This window comes from Heterocephalus glaber, unplaced genomic scaffold (assembly GCF_053883595.1).
Source record: "Heterocephalus glaber isolate CG9 unplaced genomic scaffold, H.glaber_assembly_v1.0 deba00001481, whole genome shotgun sequence".
NCBI lineage: Eukaryota > Metazoa > Chordata > Mammalia > Rodentia > Bathyergidae > Heterocephalus > Heterocephalus glaber.
The window spans coordinates 11235319-11259220 of record NW_028258317.1 but is presented as its reverse complement, the minus strand read 5'-3'; the positions used below and the strand labels follow the sequence as shown (position 1 = coordinate 11259220).

Below are 23902 nucleotides of genomic sequence, written 5' to 3'. Positions count from 1 at the left end.
CATTGTACCCATTAATAGTCATTGTTCAAAGATAAATAATTCAATCTTTTTTTCTGCCATTGTGCCATGATTATAATTTTTTTTTTAATTCTTTTATTGGTACATTTTAGTATACAATATGTTTACATTTATCATTGGGTGCTTGTACCTGTACATGATGAATCTTGGTTCTTATTTTTTCCCCATTACCTGTGCACCCTTCACCCCCTCCACCCTTCTCTATTTACATAGATTTTGTTTCCATTTTTGTCTTTTCTCATAATTTTTTCTTTCCTGTCCCCTTCCCCTCTGATTATCATTTTTTAAAAAAATATTTTCCTTTGTTTTCTGCTTTTGGTATATAGATTAGCTTTGTTGTTGTTATTTGCTTTTGAATTGCCCAATGTTTCAGAAGGATTGTTGGGTTCTATTAGCGACTACTTTTAAATTTATCAAGAGCATTTTTAAGCCTGAGACAAAGTCAAAAGCAATACTTCATCTATTGATTCCCATATATTTAAAACAAAGGATTTTAGCACAATTTATTAAATTGTAAATTTATTATTTATAAAATAAATTAAAATACTAATTATTATTATCTTGATATTAGCTTTAAAGTTACACATTGTGTTTTTTGAAAATGATTTATATATCTGCACTCAACTTTTATGGTCAAATTTTAAATTATTATTTAGACTTCATTTTAATGTGTGGCTTCATGCATTTTTTCTTTTTCTGTAGAATGTGGGCATAGTTGCCAAATTTGTCTCCACTTCACTAGACTAACTTTTTATTCTATAAATTTTCTTTCTTTCTGCCTCCTATATAGATTGTAATCTTGATTGTATTTTCATTTCCTTCTGTCATGCATATTTCTTTTTATCTCATTTTATTTCCTTTTACTTCCTTCCACTGCCTTTTCATTTCAGCCTGTTTCCTTCTTAGGGCATTCTCTTTGTTTCATAGAAACCATCTCTCTTTGCACTAAGTCGAAGATGCCAGTTTCCTGAATTTTTCCTCTGGATCCTTCTTTTCAGAGGTATGCTCTTTTTTTTCTCTTAATGTGCCTTTTTCCCTGTCCTGAGTATATTATTTCTATGATCTTTACTGAATTTTTCTCTTTATTCAAACAAGATGAGCTGTGTTTAGATTAACTGTGACATAGATGCCTTTAATCCTACCCTTGTGTTCTGGAGACTCCCCACCTTAACGTGTGTATGAAAAACGAGTAGATGAGCACAACTCTCATTCAACTTCTGTTTTTTCTGCCTGTCATTCATATATCCTTAATACGCTAATATGGCATCTTTGTTGCTGCCTGGCTCCCTCAATATGCCATCACAATACAGTATGGAATTCAGGTTTCCTATATATATGGTTACTAGCTTTATTTGTTCTTTGATCTCTTCTACAGTTCTGCATTTGTAGAAATCACTTCCTCCAGACTGTGCTGAAGAGTATTATACCACCTCATCATCCCTGCCCCCTTATTTTGTGGGATTTGAAATCTGCCAAATGTAAAAAGACTAAGAGAGAGAAATTAGAAGGAATGGTCAGGAGGCTTCAGAGATACAAGAGATTGTATTATCATTTGTCCACCTGAATAACAGGAGGAAACACTTGTGTAGCTCTGGTGCTTGGGCAGTGGAACCTCAAGACAAGGAAGCCTAAGAAGACCTGACACCTTCCCTCTTTTGTTGTAGGCTATTTCCAGAGTGAAGCCAGGGAATGCAATGAGGTGATACTTAATACAGTTTTTTTAATTCAATCTTGCAATTATATCCAATGCCACTTCCTTCTCAATGGAAACATTAAGTTTTCAGTGTTGTTAGTTTTCATCTTTGTTCTGCCCTATCAGCATAGGCTAGTGAGAAATTACAAGAGGCATCACTGGGGGCTGCTGTTCAGAAACCATTGTGAGTGCTGTATTATGTGCTCATCATTTTTCTCACCCCCTTCTTTTAAGTAGATTACTAATTATTTAAGGTTCTTTATATGTGGTAACTATGTTGTCATGTCTGTTCTCAGGCCACGCACAGATTGTCCATCTCCTTTTAGAAAGAAATAAGTCTGGAACTATCCCATCTGACAGTCAAGGAGCAACACCCCTGCACTATGCTGCTCAGAGTAACTTTGCTGTAAGTAAAACACGACAATACTTTGTTCTTAATAGAATTTTTATGTTTATATAATTGTAGATTCATATGTAGTTGCAAGAAAAAATACACAAGATCCGAGGTGCCCTTCACCCCTTTTAGCCATATAGTTACATCTAGTACAATATAATAAACAGGAACTTGACATTGACCTTACTCAAATTTTACCAGTTTTATGAACACTCATTTGTCTGTACTGGTGTAGCAATCATCTTTAAGTAATTGTTCGTATTATTAATTCTGCCTGAGATGCATGTGATAGTTTTTATAGTTGTTAGTCACATAGGAAGTTATTTGTAGTTTCTATTTTAATGTTCAGTGTAATTTTTATTTTATGGTAAGTGTACCTCATCTTTTTCTTCCTTCTATAGCAGTAACTATATCTTAGTGTTTGGCAATCTGTAATTATCTTGAAAGTAGTGTGGCAAGGCTTTGGAACTGGAAAAACCTGGCTGGAATCTTGACTGTGCAGTTTGCTAGCTTGACCTCACACAATATTCTTTGTATGTAAAATAAGAAGAATTATAAATTTTCTTTATGATTATTTTAAAAGTTAAAGTTAATGATAAGTGCCTACTCTAGTTGTTGGGACTGAGCAGGTACTCAAGAAATAGAATGCATTCTTATTACTATTGCTAATAATTAATTTTGAGTTTTTATTTCTAGAAGTAGTGAATATGTAATATTTAACTGTTCCTCTCTTACAGCTCTTTATAATTTAGAAAGCACTTTCTTATCTGTTGAATCCTCAATCCACCAGGCAGTAGCCTAATAGTATCTAGGCTATTTCAGCTTCCTGAATATGAATGGCCCCCAAGAGCCAAGACCTATGTAAAGAAGCCTGCATACATTAAAGCAGTCATAGTTCTGCATGGGTGTGCATAGTGAAATACTTGGTTTCATTAAATTATTATTATTATTATTATACTATCAATCAACCCAGTATATATATATAAGTTCAACTGCTTGACCTTTCCAGATGTTCTGTTGAATACTCAGTTGCTAAAATATCTTAATTTCATACCCTTCTTAGTCTCTGGTATCCAGACCAAATATACCTCTGGTCCTCCCTTCTTGACATTCCTAAAAATTTGTTCAATTTATAACCTAGAATTTTGACAAACAGTTATCTCCTCTTCTTTCCCAGCAGCTCAGAAAAATAAAAAGTAAACTTTTGAGGAGGAATTCTTTCTTATTACAAATAAGATAAGAAATTCACTTGGTCTAAGCTAGTTAATCTATGGAAATCAGAACTGAATCCACAATTCAACATAAGCCTATTATTCAGGTCATATCATCCCATTCACAGATTTTTTTAAAAACCAGGAGTCCAAGAGGTTAAATGCCTTGCCTATGATCTTGAACCCAAATTTTAGACCCAAGTTTAATAAATGAACAGATAATAATTAAATAACTATTTTTAAAAATTGTAGAGTGCTATAGATGTTTTATCAAAGAAATATTTGGTTTAGATAATCTTCAGAGTTGATTTTCAGAAATCTGCAGTTGATTTTTAATAATGATGCAAATTCTCTAAACTCTATTTGAAGCCCCTCAATCATGTTGACCTCTTTTTCTCATAAGAAGTTTCAACACACTTTGAAAAATACCAAACAACAACAACAACAACAAAACCCTACAAATATTTGTCATTAACAAAAACATACTCAACAAAAAATGTTTGCAAATTAAAGAAAAAAAACAAGCCAAAAAAGGTCAACTTTTACAATTCATTTCTTTATTCAAATATACTTAGGGAACATACACTAAGAGCACTCAGGTGTTGTACCTCACTGGGTCAACACATAGTTTTATGACTAGGAAACAGTGTATGATGCAGTGAAAAAAAGTGCTGCGATTTAGCCCTGGCTTCTGTTCCTGTGCCTACCATCAATATTTGTATGACCTTGAACCTAAATTTCTTCATCTGTAAAATGAGGGACCCCTTGAATTTATTCTTTCTGTAAAATACTTAGTATTTTGTACAAATGTACAAATACTTTTGTACATTCTTAGTCAGTTCTCAGCCTCCAGAAATTCCTTTCTGAAACTATTTTGCATCCATATAAACAAGTTTTTTGGTTTTCCTAAAAATTTGTAAGAATCCGAGTTCTGAGAAAAGAGGCAATTTAAAATGATGGAATGTTAACCCGCTTTAAATTGCCACTTAGAATCAGGATTGTCAAGGGTCCAAATTTTTGTGTGATTCCATGGGAAGGACGTTTGCATATAGGAAATGCTAAAAAAAAAATTATTTAAATGAATTGAACATTGCATTTTTTTAGTAACCATCAATCAGTATTCAATAAATGTATTAACCATTTTTAGAAATTTTAGTCACAAAACAGACTCTGAGACAATATATTTACCTTCTCTAGAAGCATACCTAATTGTATGGATCTCTGTTTGTGAAATGCCCAGGAACAACACATACACTTTAATGTTGCCCATGATACTAAATACTTCTGAGTTTTTTAATTGTCACCTCTGAGTTTTTAACAGTGGCCTAAAAGTTTTCAAGCTTGATTGAAGATGATCATTCTCAATTTTGAGGTTGTGAAATGAGGGAGTTGGATTATGTTTTTGAAGGGTTATGGAAACTAAAACTCATATGTAAGGACAAAAGATTATTACTCTCAATGAAAGCTATACTTCGTAAAGACAGTATCGTTTTATTTAGAAGCAGGGGAAAATACTTTGTTTCTTACTAGAAGTCCCATATAATAGTATTGTTGTTACCATAAAAGTGTTATCCTGTTGTCTCAATTTTTTTAATGAAGTTTTCTTACAGGAAACAGTTAAAGTATTTTTAAAACATCCTTCAGTGAAAGATGATTCAGACCTGGAAGGAAGAACATCCTTTATGTGGGCATCAGGGAAAGGCAGTGATGATGTCCTTAGAGCTATGCTGAGTTTAAAGTCTGACATTGATATTAACATGGCCGACAAATATGGAGGCACAGGTAAGAGCTGGCAGACAGGTTCTGTTTGCTTTCATTCAGGTTCCAAAGTATAGGCTACACTATAAAATTTGTAAAATAGCAACTGAAAGCATTGTTCCTAATCTAATACTGTGTGAATTTACTCTTTATGTTTTGAATTTGCCAAGATGTCACTCTAAAGGCTTCATTTCTTCCAAATATTATGGCTAAAATTAACACATGTTCCTACAAGATGAATGGTGGCATTTGGTCACTCCTTTTACATGATTATGGAAACTCTTCTTGTCATTTATCTTTATGCTAAAAAAAAGCATATACTTGTATTTTAAATCTATGCATATTTAGTAATTAATTATATTTAGTAGTTATTCAATTTTCAAAAATGTATATTTATATTTTAGGAAATGCACACATCTAAGTGTACTGTCACCAGTCTCATTTACTGTGCACCTTTCTCAGGTCTTAGAATCCCTCATTTTAGAGATAACTTCCCATGACCTTAGAAGCTTCACACCTTCAAGTCAGCCTGGGAAAGCTCTTAGTCTATGCTTCTTTCAGTCTCTTTCTCTAATAAGAGAGCCCTTTAACTATGCACTGGTTACTATGAAGCATACACCTTTTTTCAGCATTAAGTTTCAACTTGGAGGGATCTTCCTCGTGTCCTACATTCTAATTGCAAGTCCAGATGAAGAAGGAAAATCACACACTAGCTCGGGTAACACTGAACAGAATAAAAACTCCTGTGGGGTTTCACAGTGTTATGGTTTATTTGTAAAAACATCTAGGGCCATTTACACCCTTGGATAAGATCTTTCTTGGCCAAAACTATTGACTGGGGGCTGGAGTTGCTGCGTTTAATAATGCCCCTTCCTGGGCTGGGGATTTAGCTCAGTGGCACTGTGCTTGTCTCGCAAGCATAAGGTCCTGAGTTCGATCCCCAGTACTGGAAAAAAATAATAATAATACCCCTTCTTCTACAGCTCTACTGAATATCACACTTTCCAAATTATATTTTTAAGCTTTTAGTTCACAATTCAAATTTTATAATAAAGACTTTAACTTTCAAAATTATTTCTTTATCAAAGCCTCATAGTAGATCTTGGTTTTCTGTAGGTATACAGAATTGAATGATCTGAACATTTCATTTTTGTCAGATTTACGTTAGTACACAGTCTTTTTTTTTCTTAAATTCTTTTATTGGTACATTTTAGGTATACAATACATTTACATCTATCACTGGGTGCTTGTATCTGTACATGATGTATCTTTGTTCTTATTTTTTCCCCATTGCCTGTGTGCCCTTCACCCCCTCCACCCTTCCCTATTTACATAGACTTTGTTTCCATTTTTTTTCTTTTCTCATAATTTTTCCTTTCCCTTCTTTCCTTTCCCCTTCCCCTCCCACTTCCCGTACTCCTTTGGACCTTTTCTTCCTATTTCAAATTATCAATTATTCGTTTTAATCATTTCAATCCTTATTTACACTTTCAGTTTCTCACACCAGAGAAACTATTCAGTATTTACACGTGTGTCCTATTTATTTCACTTAAGAGTATCACCTCAGTATGCATCCATTTAGCTATAAATGTTTCTAGTTTCTCGTTCTTTATGGCTGACTGGTACTCCATTTTATAAAAAAAACCACATCTTCTTTATCCAGTTTCCAGTTGATGGGCACTTGGGCTGTTTCCAAGCTTTAGCTATTTATTACAAACTATGCCGCTATAAACATGGGTGCATATATATCGTTGTGGTATGATTCTAATTCTTTGGGGAAGATACCGAGCAGGGGAATAGCTGGGTCAAATGGGAACTTTAGCCCTAGTTCTTTGAGGTATCTCCATACTGATTTCCACAGAGGTTGCACCAGTCTGCACTTCCACCAACAATGGAGAAGGGTTCCTTTCTCTCCACACCCCCTCCAGCATTTGTTATTGGTTGATTTCATGATAGCAGCCATTCTTTCTGGGGTGAGGTGCAATCTCAGTGTTGTTTTCATCTGCATCTCTCGAATGATCAGTGATGTTGAACATTTTTTCATATGCTTATCTTCTATTTCTACTTCTTTGGCTGAGAAATGTCTATTCATTTCAGATGCCCATTTTTGGATTTTTGAATTTGGGGGGTCTGATTTTTTTCAGTTCTTTATATATTCTAGATAGTAGTCCTTTGTCTAAGGTACAGCTGCTAAAAATTTTTTCCCACATTGTAAGAGCACACAGTCTTATACTTTATCACTAGCCTTGCTTTTAGTTTAACTTTTTCATGTATTTTAATAAGGTATGGGCAATAATACTTACATCCTTTTGACCAAAAGTGTCTTTCTGATATCCACCATGGCTGGAATTGAGGCATAAATTCTTCTCAGATTCATTAATTCCCAGTTCTTTCTCCTGTGGGGATTTTACTGTATGTCAGAGATGCCTTCCTGACATTTCTGTGAAAGTGAGTTCCTCTCCATCATCTCTCCCTCCCATTAAAAACAAGTCTTACCAATAGTAATGTGTGGGCATTGTTTGGAACCTGATTCAGATAAACTATGAAAAAGGAGAAAGCCATCAGAAAAATGAGAACATGCTCAGTCCTGGGCCTGAGGCTCTGCAAATCAAATTTCCTGTTTGCCAGTAAGCACCCTTTTAGAATCTTCCCATAGGGGGCAGTAGAGAGAATCGAGAGGACTGGAAGGCAGAAATCCATCTTCCTGTTTACTTCCTGTTTTTGTTTTCAGCTTCTTCAGCATAGCAGTGATAGTTTGTTTCAGTGACAGTTTCACTCTGCATCTCTTTGAACATTCACAGTGCCAGCCTCAAATCACCCTCCTCAAAGATGCCACCTCTGGCCATAAAGAACCCCTCCTCACAGGTCTGGAATTTCACTAGCAGAGCTCTTCTAAGATTTTAGGTTTTAATAATTCTGTCCTCTTCTTGTTTTCCTAGTTGCGGGGTTGGTAGCTATTTTCTGCATTTGTTATTTCTGTGATACTTTAAGTTCGTTCTTTTATCTTTTCACTTCAATACATAGCTAATGACTCTTTATGTTGAATCCTCTGTTAAAATATCTGGCCAACTGGTTCAGTCTGCTGACTGAACCCCCTGACTGATAACACCACTGTATTTAAGAAAAGATCCTTGTCTTTCAGCGATAAAATATTTGCAAATGAAAGGATATGATTCTGGAATTTTCTTCAGAGAGTCCCAAGTTTTGGGGAATGGACAGTGGTTAGATGAAACAAGATTAGCTATGTATTGATGACCATTGAAGCTGGATGATGGCTGTATTAAGTTCACTGGACTATTGCTTTTTCTTCTGAGTAGTTTGAAGTTTTCTATAATATAAAGTTAAGTTCAAAAAATGTAAAGTTCTTATGTAAACTTATGACACTTTTTCAAAGAAAAAGCAACAATCATTAAGTGTAAGGTTTTTTAAAACCAAATACAAATAGAAATAGGAATTTCCTTTAATATGATTAATTGTATCTTTTTATTAACTGAAGTTTTGTCTACTGTCTTAAAATTTGACATTGATACTATTTATCTATAGAGTATTTCATACTTGATGCCATATTACAGAATTATAGCATTTCAGAATAAGTAGTTACCTTAAAATTAAGCTTAGCCCAAGGATTTCAAATCATGTTCTTCAGAACAGATTTCTGTAGAAGTACCTGAAGTAGTGCTGAGGGACTAGAACATCAAGTGGGTAACCCTTGACCTCTTATTTGTTTTATGTATTGAGTATAATAAAATTTTAATTTGGGGGGAAAGGGTTCCTATGCTCTTAAAATGTGAAAATCTTGGAATTATCACAGATATTTTGTCTTGCTTTTATCTGCCTTATAATATTCTTGCCAATAGTCTTTCAGCTTCTGGTTGAACATCTCAAATACAGTGAACCCACTATTTCCATTGTAGCCTAACTCTATTGGAATGTTCGTTATGTTGAGCCAAAATTTGTTGAGCCAAAATTTGAGAATGAAATATTCAGTCTGTACTCTCTCTATGTGCTAGCACTGCACGTATCATAAGTCACTCAGACCAGTTTGAATCTCAAATGGCTCAAATTAGCCTACAGCCATTTAGGTCAGTAGTTCAGTATATGTGCTGCTGAAGCGAGCATTTTAGTTCAGTGGTTCAGAAACTCAAGAATGTGTAAGAATTCCTAAAGGTATTTGTTTAAATGCAGATTCCAGGAGATATATACAGAGATCCTATTTCAAATCCTGTCAAGAGTCCACCTCCATAATATTCTAAATCTCTCTGTTTCTCTTCATTTCCACTCCTGCCACCCTCATTCAAGCTTCCATCATTTTTCACTGTTTACTGCAACTCTGTTATATTTCCCCACTTATACTTTAATCTACTACAATGCATTCTCCTCCTAACAGCTAGAGTGATATGTTTAAAACAAATCAGACACTGTCACTCCCCTGTTTCAAGCTCTTCATCATCTCCCATCACTCTGATCTATGTGGCCATTTATGATCTGGTCTATTTTACCCTTGTGACTTGCCTCACTCTCACTGTGCTGCAGTCACCTTTGCCTTTCTTAATCATGCAAAGTCATTCATGTCCTGTACTAATTGTTCTCTTTACCCAAAATCCTCTCTTATTTATGGTTCAGGTCTCAAATATATCAGAATACCTTCTATTGCATTAATTATAGCATCCATCACTTAACCTAAGAATTTGTTGATAGGTTGTATCAGGGTTCACTAGAGGAACAGATTTAATATAAAATATATATGCAATTGCATAAAGGGTTTACTAGGTAGGCTTATAATGGTCACCTGTAAACTGCACTAGAAGCCCGAAAGAACTGGAGATGAACATCCAAAGGCAATGGCAGACACTGAAGCTCCCCCAAAGAAGAAAAGGGAAAACTTCCTTCTTTCCCTTTTTATTCCATCCAGGCTATAACCCTATTGGTTGGTGCCACCCATATCTAGGTTGGGTCTTCCCTCCTCACTTTGTGGCCTGTGTGTCAGGCATCCACAGACACACCCAGTGCTTTAATAATTTTCCAAAGGGTTCTTACTAAAGTCAAGTTGACATTTCATAAGTAATGATCACATAAAGTTTTTCATGGTTTTGTTGTTTTTTTGTTTTGCTTTGCTTTACTTCCCTTTCTAGAAGGTAACCTTATCTGTTTTGTTCCCAGCATATAGTAGTACCTAACCCAAAAGTCTTAATTTTTTTACAGGCATTCCAAGTTTACTTGTGAAGTGCCCTTTTATGAAAGAGACACTGTTTTAGGCACTATAGAGCCATAATACTTAGAAAGGACCTCCACAATTCTCTGAGCTGTTCAAATGGGTCAGTTGAAACCTAAAGAGGAACAGCATAAGTCAGGCATTACATTGGAGTAACAGCCAGGGATCAGCATAACATTAAACACACATACCAAAAGTATTCTTTAAAACCTCTTAGAAGGGACCAGAGAGGAAACAATATATAATCTCTCAGTGTTTTTCTCCAGTGTTGAAAAGGATGAATTTTTTAAAAAGTTGAGCCCTGAGAAAGTAGCTTCTATTTGAAGCCATGCTATATGACATATACTGAATGCAGCAAGACATGTGTGCTTTCAGTACAGACAGGTACACAAAACCAGCGAAAGAACTAGCACAACTAGCACACTAGACCAACAAAAGAACTAGCACATGTAGCCAGCTGAAAGAACAGTGGGGTTGATATCCCCAGTCACGTGGCCCCATGTGGACATCTGTTTATTGAGAGGGCAGAATTGCCTGCATCATTTAAGTCATTTCTCTTTGTCATTTTTGTTCTCTTACTCTCCTAAAAGAGGAAAGGTTTAATATGCTAGTACCTGAGAATAGGATAACATTTCAGACCAACAGGATAGAAATGAATAAAACAATGAGAAGAGCAAGGTAGAAGGAAAGGGAAAAAGTATGAGTAATACGTATGAGTAGGAAGGAAATTAGAAATCTATAAAAATAAAAAATAAACTAGAGAATCCTTAAGATTTGGATTGCATTAATTAAAATAATAAAAGAGTACAGTTGTTCAATGGTGCATCACTTTCTTTTGCTTCCTTTTTAGCATTACATGCTGCTGCCCTTTCTGGGCACGTCACCACTGTGAAGTTATTATTGGAAAATGATGCTCAAGTAGATGCTACTGATGTCATGAAACATACTCCACTTTTTCGAGCCTGTGAGATGGGACACAAAGATGTGATTCAGACACTTATTAAAGGTTAGTTAATATGAGTACTCTGATTAAGTCACTCACAAAAGGTAGGAATTTTTGCATGCTAACCTTGAAATAAAGCTTTCCCCAGCGGAGATCCACTGAGGCAGAAGGGTGAAAGGAAAGTGCTCAACCTTACATCAGAAAATTCCAGATCTCTCTCAAGCTCCCCCTGTTGGTTGGTAGCTGTTTGATTTTGGAAAAGTTCCTCACTACTGGATCCTCAGTGACATTTGCTATAAAAGAGCAGTCATTCCTATCCTGACCAAAATACAGGCTTATTGTATAACCCTGAAGTAGGAAGTGCATATAAGTGCATTAAGGGACTATTGTTATATTTAGCTTTTTTTTTTTTTTTGGTGCTGGGTGCTGGGGATGAAACACAGGGCCTCACACATGCTTGGCAAACACTCTACCACTGAGCTACATCCCAAGCCCAGCTTCTATTCTTTTTGGTAAGAATACATTAGACATTTTAATTATAATTTTTTCTTTTCAGGTGGAGCAAGGGTAGATCTAGTTGACCAAGATGGACATTCACTTCTACATTGGGCAGCACTGGGAGGAAATGCTGAAGTTTGCCAGATTTTGATAGAAAATAAGATCAATCCAAATGTACAAGATTATGCAGGAAGAACTCCTTTGCAGTGTGCTGCATATGGGGGATATATCAGTTGCATGGCTGTGCTCATGGAAAATAATGCAGACCCTAATATTCAAGACAAAGAGGTAGAGATCCTGGGTCTTTTCTATATTGTTTGCTACAAAGTGTTTGGACTATTTCTTCTTTGTTATAAAGTTAAATAAAACAAGTCAACAGTTTACCAAATGAAGAGATCACCCACAAACTGGTTCATCTTTTATTTGTCCATGTTCTGTTCTAATCCTCATGTATATCTGTATATGACGTGGTCACAGTTTAAACTGGGAATAGTTTTATAACTTTTGTAAAAAAAAGATGGTATATGTATATAAATATGTTTTATGGTTTTATAAACCACTTTTATTCACCTAAAATTATTGCCAACATTTTATCATTTGATATACATTCTTTTTCATATTCATGAATGCTTAATGTTACAAAAGTTTAAGAGCTTTATGTGTAGTAGCACGTTCAATTCTTAGAACAACTCTATAGCGACTATTATTACTCCATTGAAACTCATGTGGTTTAGATAATTACCCTAACATGGTATTTGGGATTGGGAGGTCAGGATGCATATGTGTCTTTAACCCAAACCTTACATTTAAATGAGAAGCCTCACTTAACTCTTAGACCTCTTGATTGCTTTTCCATTGTTATAGATAATGTTGCAAGAATCCTCTCTGTGCATTTAACCTTTTTTGGATTATTCCCTTACAATAATTCCTTCTCAGTGAGATGATTGAATCAAAGCCACAAATGGTATATGATATGATCAGGCTGTGATATATACTGCCAAAGTGATTTCTAAAAGGTATTGGTTAATCTATACTATCCCTAGCTATGTAGTAATGTGTCAGTTTCTCTCAGTTTAGCAAGTGTTGACTTTTGTGAGGCTAGCTTATTTTAACTCTTTAAAAATATTACCATAAGTTATGTTTTCTAAGTCAGAAAATAGATTATTAACTCATTCAGCAAGTTTTTGATTGCTACTATGTGTAAAAATGGCATAATAAAAATATGTAGACTAAAACCCCTGTCTTTATGTTATTAGGAATGAATCTTTTATAATTTATCCTACCTTTTATATTTTACCAAGTTGCCCATTTCTTACATTGGTAGTATATTAAGCTACCACCCAGCTGTATTAGTTTTGTGTGTAGTATTTTGGAGTATTTATGTACAGCATCTTGCTGTATGAATAATATTTTTATTTCTTCATTTTCAACCCTTATGCTTTTCATTTCTTTGTCTTTATTGTACTATCTAGAATCTCCAATACAATGTTGAATAGAATTGTTGGTAGCTGACATCCTTAATTCATTCTAGATTCTCAGAGGTCAAGCTTTTAATATTTCACTATTGAGTAAAATTGTATTTCTAGGTGCTAGGAGGTTTTAAAAATTATAAATAGGTTTATGTCAAATACTATTTATGCATTTATCAACAAATCATATTTTTCTCCTTTTTATTAAAATGGTGAATTATATTGATTGGGTTTTTTTCAGATGTTAAACCACTCTTGCATCCCTGGAGTAAGCCCCATCTATCGTCTATTAAGAATTTTTATACATTGGGGAATCTTATTTGCTTATATTTTAAGATCTTTGTATCTCTGGTCATCAAAACATTTGGCCTATAAATTTTCTTTCTTGTATTTGTCAGATTTGAGATGCAAGGTAATGCTGAGCCTATAAAAAAAGGAAATAGTCTCTCTTTTCTTACTCTTATAACAAATTTATGTAAGATCCATATTACTTTGTCCTTAAATATTTGGATAAATTCACTGTTGAAGTCTTCTGGTCTTTTTTTGTTGTTGTTGTTTTGGTTTTTGTTTTCTGTGCAAAAGTTGTTAATAACCGATTCAGTTCCATTAATAGTTACAAGACTAGGCTGGGAATTTAGCTCAGTGGCTCTGCCACCTGCCTCGAAAGAGCAAGGTCCCGAGTTCAATCCCTGGTACCAAAAAAATAGTTACAAGGCTGTTCATATTTATTAATTATTTTCCTTTCAGCTTTGGTAAATTGGAATTTATTATTTTACTCAAAATGTGAAATGTATTTGTGAAAAGTCATCCATATATTTGCTTATCTTTTATGTCTATAGGACCTATAGTAAGTTCTTCATATTAGTTCTATGCATTGGTAATATATAGTTTCTCTCTCTTTTTTTTAGAACTTTTCTGTCTTATTTTACTCTTTAAAGGACTTCTGTCTTTATTGATACTCTATATTTTGACTTTACTATTTCAGTGGCTGCTCCTATCTTTATTATTTCCTGCCATTCGCTTTCCTCAGGTTTGAATTACTATTCTTTATTTTCCTTAGATTCTTTTGATGAAAGATTAAATTATTGATTTTTCCATTGTTCTTTTCTAATATGTATTGAAGCATGCTTCTTCTAAACTCTGCCTTAGCTGAATCCTACAAGTTTGGTTAAATTATACCTTCCCTGTCATTTAGTTTAAATATTTTCTACTTTACAGTGTGATTTATTCTTTGAACTATAGATTATTTAGAAGTACTTTGTTTAATTTCCAAGCAGTTGACCATTTCCTCATTTTTAAATTAATCGTATTAGTTTCCTGTTAATGCTGTGGCAAATTAACACAGACAGAGAATACAAATTTTTTATCTGACTGTTCTGGATGTCAGAAGTCCAAAAGGAGTCTAAGCTAAAAATCAAAGTATCAGTCAGGCTGCATTTCTTTTGGAGGTTCTGGGGAAGAATCCATTTCCTTAACTTTTCCAGATTCCAGAGGCTGCCCAAACCCCTTGGATCATGACCTCATTCCTCCATCTTCAAAGCCAGCAGTAGCTAGTTGAGTCTTTCTCAATCTGTATCACTTTGTCACTCACCCTCCTACATCCCTCTTTCCATTGTAAGAACCTTTGTGATTACACCAGGCCTGTCCACATATTTCAGTGTCCTCTCCCCAGCTCAGGGTCAGCTGATTAGCAATCTTAATTCCTCTTTCCCATGTAGCATAATGCAGTCCCAAGTACCAGGGATTAGAATGGAGAATATATTAGTCTTTCTTTATTACCAAGGATATTGTTATGCTTTAGATCAAGAATGTCCTCCAAAGGCCTCATATGCTTCTAGATGGGGCTTTTGGAAGATGATTAATCATGTGGATGACATAGCTGACTGTTGGGAGTCGAGTCTGGTTGAAGGGGGCGGGTCACTGGGGGTTTGACTTTGAAGAATATATCTCCCTCCCTGGCTCCTCCTTTTGCTCTCTGCTTCCTGGCTGCAAAGACATGAGCAGCTTTCCTCTCCCCGGGCCGTCAACTGTACTGTTTCTGTGTTTAAACGAGCCAAAGATGGACTGAAACTTCTGCAAATTGGCTCTCCTCCTTTAAGTTGTAGGCATGGGGCATTGTGTCTCACCAATGAAGAAAGTGACTAAGACAGATTTTGTGGGATTGTTGTTGTTTACCTGAGGAGGAGGATTGTTGCTGTTTACCTGATCAGGTGGTTCAGGAGGCTTTGGAAGTGATTCATAGGAGGAGTTTGAAAAGATTTGGAGATGCTGGCTAGGAAAACCCTAGAATGCTGTAAGCTGAGCTTGATGGGAGATTCTGGTCAGAGCTCACTAGAATGGTAATAAAGATTCAGATGATAAAGACCAGGCTTAAGAGGTTTCAGTTGGGAGTAAGAATTCTGTCGACACTTGGACTGTGTATGTTATGCTCTGGCAGAATATTCGTCTACATTTTGCTTATGTCCTGAGACTTTGCAGGAAATTGAAATTAAGGGCAGCAGACTAACTAATTTGGCAGAGGAAATTTTAAGGGATTCCAGCATTCGGGCTGTGGCATGTGTACTGTTGGGAGCTTTTAGCCAGCTCTACATTGAGAATCATAGCTGAGTGATTTTAGAAATTTTGAATTTCACCAGAAAGGAAGCTCCTATAAAGTTGGCTTCTGTAAAGTTTTTCACAAATGAGAATTTGGTTGCTGAAAAAATTATCATTAAAAAGAAGCCAATGTTGGGCCGGGCATTTAGCTCAGTGGTTCCGTTGCCTGCCTCGTAAGCACAAGGTCCCAAGTTCGATCCCTGGTACCAAAAAATAAATAAATAAGAAGCCAATGTGGTACCGCACCTGCCTCGCAAGTGCAAGATCCTAAGTTCGATCCCTGGTACTGGGGGAAAAAAATGCCTGGCACCACAGCTGCTTGGCAAGCACAAGGTCCTGAGTTCAATTCCCAATACCAAAGCATAAATAAATAAAAAGAAGCCAAAGCTAGGCATGGTGGCACATGCCTATAATCCCAGCACTTGGGAGGCTGAGGCAGGAGGATTGCCCCTAGTTTGGGGCCAGCCTGGGCTACATAGTGAGCTCAAGGATAGCCTGAACTATAGAGCAAGGCCCTGCCTCAAAAAAAAACAAGAAGCCAAGTACTTTGTATCAGGACAATAAGAAGAATGCCATGCTTGGAGAATATCCTGGGAATCAGCAGGATATTCTTCACAACTCTTCACAGGCTCGAGGGCCTAAAAATAAAAAACCACTTTGAAAAGAGAGTCCTAGGGGACCCAGTTCATTCAGTGCCAGCTACTAAATAATTTCCTGAAGCTCAGCCATCCAGGTACTCCAGGCAGGCGTAGCCACGATCCAAGAGGACCTGGTGACTGCTCGGGCTGGCAGCAGACATTGGCATCATTCACATGGTACTGGTTTTATGATCATTTTATGCAAAATGCAAGAGTGGGAGGGTCAGGAACTTCTCTCCACATTTCAAAAGAAAGCCTTGGAGACCAGGCAGTGTACCCCTGAAAGGGTAGTGTGTGGAACTGTAAGAGTGATGTCAAAAGTGCGGTGGAGACCCTAAGAAGTTGCAAAAGCTGGGAACATAGAATGTCTGCTGAGGAAGGCCACAGGCAGTGGAGTGGGCAAAGCCACCCCAAGAGAGAAACCATAAGGGCGGCAACTGGCAATGCAGTAGGGGTGAGGCCGCTCAAACCCTTTGGAGCTCACATCTTGCTACTTCTTTTCCTGGATTCTAGGCATGGAGCTAAGGGATTTAATGTTTGCTTGCTGGATTTTGGTCTTGCTTTGGTCCCATTCCTTTCTGTCCCCCTATTTCTCCTTTTTAGAATAGGAATATTTACCCTGTGCCATTGTATATGTTGGCAGTGCTCAACTTTGTTTTTCATTTTTATAGGGGCTCATGGCTGAGTTTGCTAAAGAGGAGACTTTGGACTTGGACTTTTCAGCAGTGCTGAAACAGTTAGGACTTTGGCAACTCTTAGAGATGGACTAAATGGATTTTGTGCAAAGAGATGGACATGAGTCTTTTGGGAGCCAAGGGAGGAATGCTATGCTTTCAATCTAGAATGTCCCCCAAAGGCCTCATGTGCTCCTAGGTGGGGTTCTTGGGAGGTGATTGAATCATGGGGCCAATATAGCTGACTTGCTGTTGGGAGGTAGGATCTTGTCAGAGGGAGCATGTGTCTTCCTCCTTGGCTCTTCTTTTTGCTCTCTGCTTCCTGGACACCAAGACAAGAACTGCTTTTCTTTGTCCATTGCATTGTTGAATGAAATAGATAAATAGACAGATTTCATATATTTGTTTTTGTATATATATATATATATATATATATATATATATATATATATATAACTGTTTTATATGTAAATGTTTTACATATACAATATAAATAAGTATATATAATAAATAATGTTATATATATTACTTAGGGCAAATCTTTAAATTTATGTAGTTTAGGTCTTCTGTATCTTTAGTGTGGTTTTGTCAGTGTTTCCTATCAACTAATATAAACAATGAGTTACAGTATTCCAGTGTGATTATGAATTTGATTATCTCTCCTTTAATTTTGTCAAATTTGCCCAATATATTTAGAAGCAGTGTTATTTGATGTATACAGATTTAGAGTTGTGCACCTTTAATAATATTCAATATATCTCTAGCAGTGCATCATGATGTTTTATCTTTTGTGATGTTAGAACTTTTTAAGAATAGAGGTCATTTATTTTATTGAATTTGACTCAATTTGGCTTTGTCTTATATTCTCATAATTAGTCTCAAATTTTGCATTGTTGGCTGGAATATTACAGAAGTGGTATTGAACCCTAACTTCACACTATGAACACTTGGTGAAGATGCCATCTCTTTTCTTCACACTGTAGTTAATATTATCCATTTTGATAATTAAACAGCTTGGGGAAGAATCATTTATATTTTTGAATTAGCATAAATACCCATATGTCCAAATCTACTTACTCCAGGTGTTCTTCATTTTTGGTCATATTTGTAGGGAAGAACAGCTTTGCACTGGTCCTGTAACAATGGATACCTTGATGCCATTAAATTGTTGCTAGACTTTGCTGCTTTCCCTAATCAGATGGAAAACAATGAAGAAAGGTAAGCTATTGATTTAAAAAAATTTAATCATATATTGTTGTTCATCTCACATTCTTTCTGCAAGGTTAAAATGATCTTATGTTTAGATACTGGTTCAGAAGTAATAAATATATTCATAAGGAAGCAAAACACTTATGAAGTCTTGAACCAAAAAAAACGAGCAAAATTTCCATGCAACATTGATTTAGAATCATGGCATTTTGTATCTATTCAGAACTTTAGCTATTACTTGGTGCAAGTTTGTGTTTTGCAGATAAGGAAACTTGTGCCTTTGTCTGGCTCGTGGTCAGTGAAGTCTGGAATGACCTGATTGACCAGGAATTCATCTAGACCAGCAGAATATATTATATATTCTAGAGACTTTTCTTGATGAAGAGGATATTATCAAGGGACCAAATGGTGCCACGATGTAGCATGAAAACACGGAGACTCTAAGATGTAAATTCAGCACTTGATCTATAAATATAGCTTTCTTGAATAATATAAGGATCATAGAGTTATGCTCAAGTTGTTATCCAAAGACCCAGACCCAATGAAAAGGACCAGACACAGTGTGAAGTCTAAGCAATGCTGGTCTTGGATCTAGAAAGATTATAGTAATTCATAGGTAACAGCTATTTGTGATCAGCCCTCCATACCCGAGGTCCCTCCCAGCCAGGTTGGTTAGTTGTCAGTGCTCATGGTTTGATGCTCTGACTACAGTGACCCCTGTTATGACACTATCCCCATCCTCTTAGCCACTGCCGCTTCTTTGTTTTGTTAGCAAGTGGGAAACTTAATAGAGAATGGGGGGCTTTTCTAAGGCAGCCATTTCAGTGGAACCATGTTCTTCCTTCCTAGAACCAGTCCCTTTCTCACTTCCTTCAGAACTTGTCCTCATTGGTGAGAGAACTAAATATTTTTCTCTTTGAAGCTCTTTAAAAAATGTAAATATTAAGACTCTTAAAAGTTAGTGATACTTGTTTCTATAAAAAGCTTATTCCACGGGCTGGGGATTTAGCTCAGTGGTTCCACTGCCTTCCTCACAAGCGCAAGGTCCTGAGTTTGATCTCCGGTACCAAAAAAAAAAGCTTATTCCAAAATAGTATTCTTTTTTTTTTTTTAACAGCTCCAGGGTTCAAACTCAGGACCTTGTTCTTGTGAGGCAGGCCACAGAACCACTGAGCTATAATAGTATTCTGTAACAGCTTTGCTACTTGACTGCTTCTTTTTATTTTATTTATTTTTTGACTGCTTTTTTAAAAAAGGAAAAGACACTTTTTATTAATTCGCTTCCCATTTACATACTAAGCTTTGAATTTCAAACCTAAGTAACTGCATGAATTAAGGTGCTTACTGCCTCCTGGAAGAAGCATATGTTAATTTCAGACCGAAAGACCGAAGGAAAAACTGTACTTGCCAATACACAGATAAAAAGAGACAGTGGCCATATCCTAGTCTCTTTTAATGTTTCATCAGCAATGCACCTTGATGTACAAATGTGAGAAGGTGGCACTGCCTTTTATGTTTATTGACATTCTGGTTTAGTCATTCTACTGAGCCCATCAGACAATTCCCACGTGGCAAGTCCAATTACGTATTATCTCTTGTCTTTATCTACAGTGTTTCTTGGCTGGTTACCATCAATGTAGTGCTAATTTTTACTTCTTATGCATTGACACTAAGCAGTTGATGTACACTGTATAGACATAATTTTTGCCGACTCCTGCTGGCTTTTAGTCAATAACTATCTGACAGCTACACTCTAACATTGATGGGACTATTCACAGTACTCGAATGTTTCTAAATTGAATCTTGGATAAAGAAAGATTGAGTAGTAATAATAATAACGTGGTCAGTTGCTTAAACCCTATGTGTAGACTTCAATCTTATAACTTTGCTAGATATTTGGATTCTACCTCTTTAAATAAAAAATTTTCTGAAAATCTTAATTTGAATAAATAAAACACATTTTTGAGAAAACTTGGGGAAATATGATTGTAGAGTAGCATTAGATTTACTAAAGAATTCCTATTATTTTTAGATTAATACTAAAATGCATAGAGATGAAATGATAGGAATTTCAAGATTTGCTCTGAAATACTTCAGCAAAAATAAAAAGGAATCGATCAGGAAAGGTGAATATAGTAAAAAAAATCTTTCTGGGGACAGGGATGTAGCTTAGTGGTGCTGCCACCTGCCTTGCAAGCACAAGGTCCTGAGTTCGATCCCCAGTACCAAAAAGAAATCTTTCTGATCATTAAAATTTGAGAAACAAGTGTTTAGAGGATTACTATGATATTCTCTACTTTTATGCTTAAATTTTTCATTAATAAAATATAATTTTTTCATGCTAAAAAATATTTAAGATGTGATTTCAATCCAGAAGCAGAAGCAGCCTAAGGAATCTAGTTCTCCCTTTGTTTTTTTCTGTTTTTACAGATGAGGAGACAGATGCTGACAGAAGTTAAAGAATTCCTAGGGTCACACAGGCCTCCCAACTCCCAGTCCATCATTTTTTTTTGTATTAAATTCTTTTATTGGTACATTGTAGGTATACAACACAATTACATTTCTCAGTGGGAATTGTACCTTTACATAATGCATCTTGGTTCTTATTTTTTCCCCATTCCTAGCCCTCCCTTCACGCCCTCCACCCTTACCTATTTACAAAGACTTTATTTCCATTTTTTCCATTTCTCATCATTTTTCCTTTCCCTTCTTTCCTTTCCCCTGCCCCTCCCACTACCCCTACCCCTTTGAACCTTTTCTTCCTATTTTGCATTATCGATTATTTATTCTAATCATTGGTACATTTTAGGTGTACAATATAATGACATTCATCATTGGAAATTTGCACCTTTACATATTCTCTCTTGGTTCTTATTTTTCACCCTTGCCCAGCCCTCCCTTCGACCCCTCCATTCCTCCCTTTTTACAAAGATTTTGTTCCTATTTTTCCATTTTCTCGTATTAATCCCATTCCCTTCTATCCTTTCCCCTAGCCCTCCCACTTCCTTCCCCTTTGCCCCTTTTCTTCTTATTTCACATTACCTATTATACATTTAGTCCTTATTTACACTTTCAGTTTCTCACACCAGAGAAACTATTCAGTATTTATACATGTGTGTCCTATTTATTTCACTTAAGAGTATTGCCTCAATGTGCATCCACTTAGCTATAAATGTCTCTAATTTCTCATTTTTTATGGCTGAGTAGTACTCCATTTTATAAAAAAACCACATTTTCTTTATCCAGTCTCCAGTTGATGGGCAACAGTCCATCATTCTTTAGGGCATATTATGCTGCATGTTACTTCCTTTTGTCATATTTCTAAGTAAAGGCATTATTTGGGTTCTATGTTTCTTAAACCAAATGTTGACTATTGTGTCTCTCTATATATGAAGAACACTACCTATTAATAATTATGGAAAAATTATCAAGCCTACTAAATATATACGTTGTTTGCACATTGATTTGTTTTTTAGTTTTTATTAGTACAGATATTCCTTGATTAATGACCTACCTGTTATGTTGATTGTTAATGACAACTATCCAGACTTATGACTGAGGCACCCTTTTCACACTTATGACCTGCCTCTTGGACTTACGATGCATCTTTTCTTATACAGCTCTGTACATCTTGTTTATAGAGCCTCGGTGTCTTTTTTTCGTACAATACACCATGTTTAAATAGTACTGTAATTTTTCCATTAGTGAAAGTACAGCTGTGAAAGGCATTTTATAATAAATAGTAAACTTAAAAAAAATTCTGAATACACAAAATACCATCTACTTATAATGTTTGAAAGTTTATACAGGCCTGTTTACTTACGGACTTCTGGTCTCTGAACAGTAGTGGCAAGTTGAGGTGTGAGGGTTCCTTAATTCCAGCACTTGGGACTCTGAACTCAGGGTTTCCCTACTGAAGTCACCAAATCATTCTTATTCTGAAAATCTGTTACTTTTGTCTCACTGTGATTGTTAGGTAAGTTTTAAAGAGAGGTTACTTCTGTTTTTCTGTAATCATTGTATGATTCTGAGGCTAATCCTGCATCCCCATAATCATTTTTCCACCTCCTGAATCAGCTGATCGTTTCCTCCTGTTTCTGATTGCACTGACTAGTCGCTGTCACCTGAAGAGGACGCGGCATCAGTGGCAGTCACTAGGTGTTCATGAATACTAATTTGAGACCTGTAGTAATATGATTTATGATCAGCAACTATGGCATCATGGAGTAAGCTGCAGTGTAGGTCCGGTAATAATAAATTACAGGGTAGTAACTGAAATGTATTAATTGCTTCCTTTGTGCCAGGCACAATGCAGTCTCCTTTATATTCATTGCTGCATCTTCTGTGTATTAGCGTGTTTCACAGATAAGGGAAGCTGGGGCTTAGAAACATCAAGTAAATTGTTTAAGAAGTGACACTCATCGTTATCATCATTGGGAGCTTATTTTTAATTCATTTTTGTACTTTTATTCACTGTTTGGAATTCTTAAAATAGAAATCATTTTTATAAAGTAATTCTTTTCTTTTAAAAAAGAAAAACTTGGTTATCTTTGCCCTGCAAAATTTTATTTTTATGTATTCATATTTATCAGTCTCATATGGTTTCTGTTTTGCATCTTTTTTTTAGAAAGGACTTCTCACTTCAATATTTTTTAGTCTTCCATGAGATCTTCTAGCACCTTCATAGTTTCCTTTTATCACTGTTCTTTTTTTTGTTGTTTTTGGTACTGGGGATCAAACTTGGGACCTTGCACTTGCAAGCCAGGCACTGGAACCACTGAGCTAAATCCCCAGCCATAGTTTCCTTTTTATATTTAGATATTTGCTCCATCAAAAATTTATTTTGGTATAAGATGCAATATGAGAATCTCTTTCATCCCAGATGGCTACCTGGTTGTACCAACATTATTTATTAATACTGTATCTTTTCTGGAGTGATTTAAAGGACCGTCCCTATCATACACTGAATCTGTCCATTTGGAGGTATATTTTTTATTTCATGAGCATTAACTATCAGTAACTGTGGGCTCAAATGTAAGACTCTCACATAATACAATTTGCAGTCGCTTTTCAGATAGGAACAGGAATTATTTGGCACATGGGAAAGAAGGAAAATGATCCTGTGTTCCCCAAGACCTCCAGTTTGTGAGCCAGTGAACAAATTGACATGGTCAGTAGCAGAAAGCACCTGACCCTCAAATCTTTTTTCACCCCACTGAGGAAACAGGATCAGCCCTGGACTAGAGAAGGTGGTTTTGCCTGGGGGAAGTCTCTCATCTCAGAATGAGGCTTCTTTCTGCTGCATGATAATATTGCTTGTTTAACTTTGCCGTGAATAACATTCCATTTTTTAAAAAAATCTCCTACCTGCTTCAGGTACACACCCCTTGATTACGCTTTGCTTGGTGAGCGCCATGAAGTGATCCAGTTCATGTTGGAGCATGGTGCCCTGTCCATTGCAGCCATACAAGACATTGCTGCCTTCAAAATCCAAGCTGTCTACAAAGGGTACAAGGTCAGGAAAGCTTTCCGAGACCGGAAGAACCTCCTCATGAAGCATGAACAGTTGAGAAAAGATGCTGCTGCCAAG

General features: G+C 35.9%; 1 protein-coding gene across 13 annotated transcripts in view; it reads left to right on the top strand.

Moving 5' to 3' along the window:
- Invs (inversin) overlaps positions 1-23902 on the top strand; it is a 174671-nt gene that overhangs the window by 100800 nt on the left and 49969 nt on the right. For all 13 annotated transcript variants that reach the window (XR_206094.4, XR_002389442.2, XM_021244616.2 and 10 more), the window contains 6 exons: positions 2008-2117; positions 4927-5098; positions 11137-11292; positions 11786-12015; positions 18215-18321; positions 23689-23901. Coding sequence is in view for 11 of the 13 variants with exons in the window: in XM_021244616.2 (XP_021100275.1) it covers positions 2008-2117; positions 4927-5098; positions 11137-11292; positions 11786-12015; positions 18215-18321; positions 23689-23901 (988 nt within the window). In the remaining 2 variants the exon portion in view is untranslated. The remainder of the gene's footprint in view (positions 1-2007; positions 2118-4926; positions 5099-11136; positions 11293-11785; positions 12016-18214; positions 18322-23688; position 23902) is intronic.